Genomic DNA, 9,846 nt, shown 5'->3' on the forward strand with positions numbered 1-9,846 from the left:
GGTAGATTGTGCGTGGGTGTATTTATAGGAGTGAGTGTATGTGAGCATCTCATTTTACTGTCTTGGCATTGATGTTTGCACTTTTCTGGATTTATTTCATCCTATCTGGTGATATTCATCTAGTGGGAGGAGACGTTCTCACCGACTACAAAGGCACTCGCAGTGACTTCGTTAATCTTAAAATGCAGTGTCGGCTCAGTATCTCAAAAGTTCTTACAATAATAGAATATGTGTACGTGTGTATATGTGAGCATCTACGTTGTGATGTGTTAGAAAAGGCAGCAAGCACAGAAGAAAAACTCTAGCAGTGAACTAAATGGAAAACTAACATATGTCAGCTAGAAAAGCATTGAGGCCAAAGTACTTAAAACGCATGGGAGTAGCTTTCATTCTTTTCAACCTATCTGGTGATAATCGTTCAGTGGGAGGAGATGTTCCCGTCGACTACAAAGGCGCTTGTAGTGACTTCATTGATCTTAAAATATAGTGTCGGCTCAGTATCTCGAAAGTTCTTATAATGATAGAATGTGCGTGCATGCGTTCATAGAAATGATTGTATGTGCGTATATGTGAACATCTGTTTTTTAATGTGCCATAAAAGTTAGCAAACACAATAGAAAAAATCTAGCAATGAACTAAATGGAAAATTAGCACGTGTCAGCTAGGAAAGCATTGGGGCCAAAGTTACTTCAAAGACATGGGAGCAGCCCTAGCTTAGCAGCTTTAATTCTTTTATTATCATATATTCTTTTATATATATGAGACACGCGTGACGTTGGATGGAGCATTACTAGCAATCAACGGCCCTGCAGTTGTCTGACAAGAATTCAAGTATCAGTATAATGATAGGAAGTGCTTTCCTAGGGCTAGTCGTAACAGGGAGTAACATACACTAGTGTCATGTATATGACACTAGCCTATGTTGCTACCTTCATAATAGAGTAACATAGAGGTAGTGTCATAGGTGGTTGTATTAATCAGATTGTAGACTCATCTTGCCTTAGAAACTCTATTGGCTATAAAATGTTGCCATATCATCTATAGCCAACATATAGTCACTTATACAATAAAGTTAGCTATAAGGTTGGTTATAAGATTAGTACTTTGTCAAATCTTCTCTCTATCTCTTTCCTCACATTTATTGCATCTGTCTTGGAGCACACATATAGCCAAGCTCTTGCATGAGAGCCCACTCACCTTATTTTTTCATGTCTCTCTTCTTCACATAGGCAAAATTGACATGTAAGCAAGCTATAAGACCACTATTATACTTGCTCTTATGTTACTCTAAACACTTCTCTCCTCATTAACTACATGCCACATAGTCAAACTTATATTAAGGCGTGTTATGTTACTAGCTAAGTTATTCCCACTATGGAACTTGGTGTTTAGTTCCATTAATACTATGTAGGCCAATATTCCCGTGATCGGGAGGGGAGCAAAATTGACTCCTTCACTCACTGGTAGTGCAATCAGTCAATCATACATGTTCCCTCAAGTTCATTGGCAAACACATACTCCAAGGTCCAAAATACCCAAAGTTCTTACATATAAATCTTAAAAGGTTTCTGACCATAAGTACATCTAATGCTCGATGATTTGATCTCAGTTACAGTTACATAGATTCAAAAATATATAAATTAATTATACAGATGAACATGGATGTGCAACTCAACAAGGACTCTTGTCTCCACAGGTGTGGATATAATTACTAGCATGCCGAAGGCTCTCGAGGGGGTATTTTGGTACATTACTATTCAACGGTCCACTATAGGATGATCATGATACTTATCAGGCTCTAAAATGAACTGGAGAAATAAAAGTCCCTTGGATGTTCATTAAACTCTCAAGGATGAAGGAGCTGGTGCAGCTACGAGGCATTGGCCATCTGGGGAATCAACAAGGAACTAATGAAATGACCTGCAAAGGAATAGCTGTTAACTGGATGAATAAATACTGGAAACTGAATTTACATCTCAACGAGGAAAAGATAAAGGTTTACCTCAGTGACAAATGCTTGATGAATTCAAGGAGCTGGTGAGGTGGTCTTGGTATCCACGTTATTTACATCACCACAGAGAGAAGGGAATGAAGGGATGGATTTCAGGATCAACTTCCTGCCGCTCTTGCAGATTGGAGACAACCCGGTACCAATGCGCGGGGGAGATACCCTCTTTTTATTCGGTGACACCACCTTAACAGAAGTTTGAGGAGATAACCCTCCTTTCAGGCTGTCTGATGTACCCACCCCAAACATAATTTCTGCATAGTTTTCAAATGGGGAGAGCAGAGTGTCCGTCTTCAGAGGAGCTTGAGAGTTGCATAGTCGAGAAGGATGTCCGAGGGCCTTTGTCGTAGACCGTGGCCTCTTAGAGCTTGAAGGTGGACGGGAAGCCAAGGGTCTGAAGAATAGAAAATTGCCTCAAAGCTCGGTATTTTACCTAACAGTAGGTTCACATTTCATGGTAACATATGTGCAAAACCACAAAGGTGTGACTCACAAACCTGACATCCATAGCTGAAGGTGTTGTCAGTACATTCTCAGCAGGAGCTGGATTAGCAGCTGGGCAGATAACGAGCTGATTATTATCATCTTCCTTTTTTTCTTCCTTCACACAAGCACTATTTTCCTCATTCCCCTGCTTAGCTTCCTCAATGCTTAACGGTCCGAGTCCTTCAATGAATAAAAGGACCATCAAAAGCTGGTAGATACTGATGGCTAGTAACAAAATTTCAAGACTTAAACCTCCCAACCTTCTACTCCCTCCGTTCCTAAATATTTGTCTTTCTAGAGATTTCAACAAGTGACTACATACGGAGCAAAAAGAGTGAATCTACAATCTAAAATATGTCTATATACATCCGTATGTAGTAGTTCATTTGAAATCACTAAAAAGACAATTATTTAGGAACGGAGGGAGTACTTAACAGTGATGGCTAGCACCAAAATTCCAGTGAACTATACAGAAAGATATGTCACAGTCACATAAGTACCAAAACTTTGGTTCCACCAAGATGATTATCCCTTTTCTTTTATCATTGGCCTATTTGGTGCTATTGCATTTAAAAAGAAGGAAATGACGTCTTACTTCACACAAATTAAGATCACCCGTTCACAAGCTAATCATCAGATGTCTTGCCTGTATATTTTCATTTCGAAAAGTTGCAGAAGCACACCAATAATGATGTGGTAGTATGGGTGTGATTGTGGTTAGAAGGAAATGATGGCTGGCATAGCCTCTAACAGAAACAGGTTATATTTACAGCAGGCAATGGTCCAAACTAAAACTAAAGCAGTGTAGCAGGCTACTAAACTTATCACATGATTCGGAAAAAAAAACTACACTCATCATATCGTTCCTACAAAACATTGTCAATAGAGCACATTTCAAAGAGAGTAACATGTACTGACAAATCAAAGAACACTTGTTGGGTATGTTTTGTACTTTGGTTTATCTGAAGCAAGTGATGTCAACCTAAAGGCTAAAGATGAAACTATGCGCTGTGATGCATGCAGAAGTTTGCAGATTTATAAGATAAGTGTATATAAAAACAGATAAAAGGAGCTCACCCTCCCTTCTACCAAAAGCATTCTTGCATCCCTCGCATCTGCAACTTATGGAGCATCCCACGCCACCCTTGATGAAGAGTACAGTAAGACAAATTCAGGTAGGCTAACCAGCTAGGTAAAAAATATTAAACCATATAAGAGTATGTACCTGATAGCATTCACAGTACTTTTTTAGACACGATGACTTCTTACAGTTGCAGCCCCTTTTGTGACGAGCCGAGGCAGGAGTTTTGTTAGGGTATTCCTACAATGTTGGACAAATGGTATGAGTGATGGTGAAGGGAAAGAAAGTTAAATATGAAAGAATGGTTCTTACCCCTAATTCCTGACCAGGCTCAGATGTGCGAATCACTTTAGGAGCAAATGCTAGTGGATTACGAGATTCAATCTGCTCTCGAGTAGATAGAACTATCTCCATGTTGCTAGGCTTATTCAGACAGCCTTGACATGAACAGGGTTCTGAACAAAAGACTCCAGCATGAAAACACTCACAGTAACTGCATGAGAATTAGCCAAGTCATCAATACATCAGATAGAAAAGAATGCATCATCTAAATTTGTCTGTGTTTTCAGCAACTTTTGGCAACAAAAATAATTAAAAAATCAAACTGATTTGTTAACAAAAGAAGTATAGTTTAACCAGTCAAACCAAATTTATTGCAAGTAATAATATCTGCAGTTCTTGATGTGCATATCTAAAAGAAGAAAAAGAGAAGTCTCACACAGACATGGACATTTCAAGTACTGTTTCTATCTATACTTAAGTATATTTTAGCACCCCCCCTTTATGGTCGTATTCTTGGGAGGCATACCTTGCTACCTCACTAGCGGTGTGGTGCTATGGCAGCAAGTTCATTATGCATATGACCGCAGTAGCTGATAGCTCAACTAACAACCCATACCAGATATCTTCATTTAAATTCCTCTAAATCCTAAGTCAGTTGCACTGTACCCTTAGAACGTTTTACACCACTAGTTTTAAGTCTTACACAGTTAGTGATGAAAGACCAAAATGGTCTTCATTAAAGTATATAGGGGTGACTAGAAGACCTGATGTGGTGATACAGTGAGTGTGACTGTGTATTAGCCAAGTGCACCACAGCTTTCTGTTTTAGGCTTTGCTCATATTGAATTATGCCAATTATTATGTCATCAGAAAAGATAGAAGCCTTACAACACGACTAATTATCATGTCAGTATACCACCATCAGTTGCTGTGTAGAACAGGTGAAGGACAGTGAGGCTCAGTCTGTGGTTAATGTGCTTTGCTGTGCTTTTAACTTTAAGCTGTTGTGAAAAAGTCTACACTCTGCAGTAGAGCAGATTATAAAGTTGAAAGTTATGTTATCCAACAACTGTTATAGTATCCTCGTCTCGTATGTTCTAAAGTACAATGATGTATCCATTTGCAATTGGCTTCTTATGAAAAAAAAACCGCTAACTAAACACCCAAATATCTAAAAGCAATTCAGCCATATTGCATCATGCCAAATAGAACCTTAGATGATGCTGGGACTCAAACCACATGGAGCGCTGGAGACTGAGTCTTCACCAATTTTTGCCATAAATACTACAGTAGTACTCCCACTGTCCCACAATATAAGATTATTTTTCAAGCTATGTTAGGTTGAAAAACGATCTTATATTGTGGGACGGAGGGAGTAATTGTGGGTGTTCCAGGCTGAGTCTTCTATTGGTTTGGAAACAAAAACACCCACCAATATGTTCTTTTTCTGTGGAAACCTTCTATATAAATTGGCAAAATTCCTGACCATATTTCAGTTTTGCAAGATGAAGATCTAAGAAAGAGGCAAGCAAGGTGGATTATTTGGATATTGTAGGTATAAGGTATTAGTATTTTTTAATAAACTAAACTAACTTTTTTCAGCAATAAGATATTTAAAATTATATGACATCTCCAACAATCTGTAGAGTCCAAAATATAGGTCAGGAGCATTTTCCTTTGAGTATCGCACAGGTCAAAACGTGCAACAATTACAGGAAAACAATTTTAGTACAATTCTGACAATAATTCAGTCAAAACAAGCATCAGTAATGTGACCAAACTGGTACACAGAAAAACTGAAAATTTGAAGAGCTGGAGGACCCGCAAGTTCTAACTGTTCAGCTACCTGCCCAGCAGAAAGAAAAAAAAGAATAAACTTATGTGGCCAACTAACAAGGCTATGTTTATCTTTGTGGTACATTATTCTAAATAGGATGATGTAACTACATGAGATTCAAAAACATCTTTGTTCAAGGCATAACAGGAAAATCTTGCTAAAACCTGTAAAGATTACCATAACTAGACTCCGCAGCGAATCAACAAGCACAAAACCTAAAGAAAATGCTGAATATTAACCAGCTCAGAAATGTGGTGATAAATGAGGTAATCATAAGAGGGAGATGACTATAAAAGGAAGCCTAGAGAATCATGTAGAGGCTACAGTGATTTATCTACTGCAAAACTTGGAGCAGCTGATACAGCACGATAACCCTGCACACCTGCATCTTCGACCTCAAGTGCATAAACAGCGCCAGTACATTTAGAGAACCAATATTCAAACTTGTTCGTGTTTGGATTAATCGAGGCATCCAGTAGATTGAAATCAAAGAAAAGATACAAGAGACCTTACAGTTTCAAGCATTTTGACTTCTTACAGCTACAACGCTTGCATGAAGTCCCATCACCATCATCAAACTTGTGTCTGCACAGTAATATTGCATTTCCATGATTTGTCCAATAAAATGGTGCTGGTGACATAAAATGACGGGCATAGACATTGTACCTTTTCTTCTTTGGACTGCCCTGACCAGACTCATCAGCATTTGCAACCACGATTGCCTGAGAGGAATCTTCATTTACAATATTTGGTTCAGCTGTTGAAGAACTGACAGCACAGGGGAAGTTGCTGGCTTGATTTATGGTAGATTGAGCAGCTTGGGGGACTATTTTGTCTGTTGATATTGGGGCAAGGGCATTCAGATGCAAGCCAATACCAGGCAATGCACATGGAGGGGTTCTCACAGGCTTATCACCAGAATTAGTTTTGCATCTGGGGGTAGTTGTATTTGCAGAATGGCGATCTGAGGTCTTCTTGGCAGCTTTGTTAACAGCCCCAGCCTTTTCATTAAAAAGGCAACGCCTGCGCATACCACGCATATTCTGTGACAAGGCCTGCCAGAACAGTAAGAGAAGTTATTCTGCTGTGATAACTGATAAGAACATTGACTCTTCAGCCAGATTAGTGGCAGGTAGTAAAAGAACCAGCAATATGCAATGTATGCAAGATTAGATTTATTTAAAAAAATAAAGAGTGCAGAGAGCTAAACCTTAATGCTAAGGTTGTTAAGATATCAACAACAAATTGTCAAAGTGGAAGCAGGATCCAAATAAACTTTCGGTTCTGTTACATTTAATTGTCAATCTTGTAAGATGTAACATCCAGTGTAAATAACCATTATCTCATCCAGTTAGAAAACTAAACACCTAACTATTATTCATCTGTAAGCCAATATGAGGACCATGTCCAAAAAAATCATAGCAGCAAAGAAGATAGAAATATACATACACTTTGGTCGATTGGTATGTGATCACTGGGCTCTTCAACTGCATTACAGATTTGATCATTTGACACTGACTGACTTTGACAAGCACCAGAGAGCAATTGTGGGGTATAATCTGTCGTGGGCCCTTCAACCGTTCCATCCCAGTAAAGATTTGGATCATGTGCAGCATTGTTGATGTAAGAGCCACTTGGCCCATCGGTCAGCAAGGAATTGCCAGAGAACACATTATCAGCGTTTAGTGTCTCGTTCACTAACTGTGTATCTGCCTCACATGGTGGGGCTAATCTCAGCATATCCATACTTGATTCGTGTGTAATCAAGTAATCCCCATCATATGCTGTAAATCCATCCTTTTGTTGTTCACATTGTTGGTTTTCATGAACGATTCTTCCAGGTTGTGATGAGTCAATTTTATCTGGGCCAGTGTGATCAAGGAGGACGCCTTCTAGTTCTATGCTCTCCTGATCTCTAGCAAGATCTTTTTTACCATCAGCACTTTGATTCTTACCACATTCTAAACTGTCACCAACAAACTGGATGGTTTGAGGCAATTTACTTGTAGAGTTTGATCTATTGGCAGAAGAATCAATAGGTCCCTGATTTAGGTGGCAGGTGAAACTGCAATTCTCCGAAACAATGTTTTTGCATTTGATCAACCTAATAGCACTCCCTAATCGAGTTCTGACACTATTAGGAGAGTTTGAATCTTGAGAAAGTTGAACAGAATCATCCCTGGTTAATATGAAAAGACATAGTAAACTTTAAGCCTAAATGGATGAAACTACACGCAGGTTACAAAAATAATACAAATTTACCTTATCAGAAGTTTAGATTCCTTTGGTGGATTGACATGGGGTGAGGCAAAGATTGAAGAAACAGGAGCCAAGTCAGACGACTTGAATAGGTGCACATTATGTGATGAGTCTTGAGGTTTAGGAGGTGGTATAGGAGATAGATTATTGATAAAATTGAAGACGGGGGAGTCCTGCAGGTAGGAAAAATCTTATTAGAAAACAAACTACTGGATTATCTTTCAGAGGATTTGAAAGTGCATATATTCATCTCCTCACAGGTATTAAAGTGAGCTCAGATGCAAGAAAATGTACATGTTATCCAACTTAGTAAGGTTACAAAATCAACAAATGCAGAGGGTAGGCGAATCCTAAATGTACCAATTATGGATCAACCATAGGTTACACTAGCAAACAAACAACTGTCCCTGACATACAGATTATAGACTAGTGTAAATAGGCAAAATAACCCAATGCTGCGGAAGAAAATTAGCATGGAGCACTGGCACAATCAAATCCAAAATTTGTAGACCACTAGCACATCATTATTTAACAGAATTAGGAAAGGCCTGGTGAACAGAGTTCTCGATCACAATCAAATAAAATGAAGGGTGATGAATGTGACGGACATCAGGGCTACAAGTTTCTAGCACCAGGCCAACCGTGCACTGGGATCATCATTTCTTATTGGCACAACCATGTATGCAACTATGCATGATCAAGTAGTACTCCTAATAAAACTCTGTGTCCAAGCTGAAGGCTCCCTAGTTGTAAGTATGAATAGCCGGCAAGAACTTCAATTTCCCATGGATATGCCACCAACAATGGAACTAAATCAACAGGCATTGTTGTAAGGCACGGATCTGAACACCAACTCCCATACTAAACCTCTATTTCTTAACAATGCACGCATCAGAGCATCTAATACTTGAGGAAAATGAAGAGGATAATCAAAGCAAACAATTAAACCCCGGTATCGACAATCAAATCTGTTCATTTGATAAGAATGGGCAAAATCCCCAGGGAGGACGCCCATAACATCATGGGAGACCCCATGATTGTTCAGAAATGAAGTCAAACCCCAGCCCCTCTACCACCAGGAAAGGCCCCTAAATCTCACCAACCCAGCATCCGCAGAGTGCTAACAACATGCCAGAATGAAAACCCTAATCGCACACCAAATGCATCCCCTTGGACCTAACCCACCCAACGAATCCAAGCACCCGGAACCCCCCGGAAACAAGGGGGGAGCCCACCGCGCAACCAAATCCACACATGCGCATCCCCGGACCGGAGGAGCGAACCGGCCGCCGACCCCCGGCACCCAAGCCCGATCCCCCACGAATCGCTCCCCCCTAAATCCCCCAGAAATAATCAGGGCCCGGGCCGAGACGCGGACCTCGAATCCGGCGGCGGCGCCGGCGCGGGGCCTATCGGGCGTGTCCATCTCTTCTTCTTCCTCCTCCTCCGGCTGCGGCGACCCCCCGTGGGATCTCCCGCATCTGCCTCCCCGCCGCCCCCTCTCGCTCGCTCTATCTACCCTACCCTACCCTACCCTACTCTACCGCCTCCTGCTAGTGACGAGAGGTGATGAGTGGCATGAGCACCACCGGCACCGCTCCGCTGATGATGAAGAATTTTTACTGGGCCTTCGCGTTTGTTTTCTTCGACCTAGCTAGATATACTATGCTGTACCGCGGGTGGGTACTAGTGCCACTGGTCCGTCCGCGTGGTCGGGTGGGTTGCGTTTTGAGCGGGGGGCGCCCATGGGCGGGAACCCCATTTTTTCGCACTGACCGGTGGGGCGCCGCTGTCGGTGGGTCAAGATGAACGTGTTTCGGCTAGGAAAATGGGACGGGAACACGGAACTGGGAGTGTGGGGCACACGACGCTTGGCCAACTGGCAAAACTAAA

At 40.9% G+C, this 9,846-nt stretch overlaps 1 protein-coding gene across 1 annotated transcript; it reads right to left on the reverse strand.

Moving 5' to 3' along the window:
* Nucleotides 1-1,499: 1,499 nt before the first annotated feature.
* On the reverse strand, nt 1,500-9,595 carry LOC119307482 (protein tesmin/TSO1-like CXC 2). The gene is made up of 11 exons (XM_037583560.1): nt 9,332-9,595; nt 7,957-8,126; nt 7,144-7,873; nt 6,361-6,749; nt 6,208-6,279; nt 3,888-4,068; nt 3,720-3,815; nt 3,572-3,638; nt 2,506-2,674; nt 2,003-2,402; nt 1,500-1,920 (listed from the first exon to the last, which is right to left on the reverse strand). Exons 1-10 carry the CDS (start codon nt 9,377-9,379, stop codon nt 2,027-2,029), a joined length of 2,298 nt encoding a protein of 765 aa, XP_037439457.1. The 5' UTR covers nt 9,380-9,595; the 3' UTR covers nt 1,500-1,920; nt 2,003-2,026.
* Between the last annotated feature and the right edge of the window lie 251 nt (nt 9,596-9,846).

The sequence above is a fragment of the Triticum dicoccoides genome, chromosome 5B, assembly GCF_002162155.2.
Source record: "Triticum dicoccoides isolate Atlit2015 ecotype Zavitan chromosome 5B, WEW_v2.0, whole genome shotgun sequence".
NCBI lineage: Eukaryota > Viridiplantae > Streptophyta > Magnoliopsida > Poales > Poaceae > Triticum > Triticum dicoccoides.

Coding starts and splice junctions, on each gene's coding strand:
- LOC119307482 (XM_037583560.1), bottom strand. CDS start 9,379: ATGGACACGCCCGATAGGCCCCGCGCCGGCGCCGCCGCCGGATTCGAG. Junction 4,069..6,207: donor AAGTCAAAATGCTTGAAACT/GTAAGGTCTCTT, acceptor ATTCTCATGCAG/TTACTGTGAGTGTTTTCATG. Junction 3,639..3,719: donor AGTACTGTGAATGCTATCAG/GTACATACTCTT, acceptor CTCTTCATCAAG/GGTGGCGTGGGATGCTCCAT.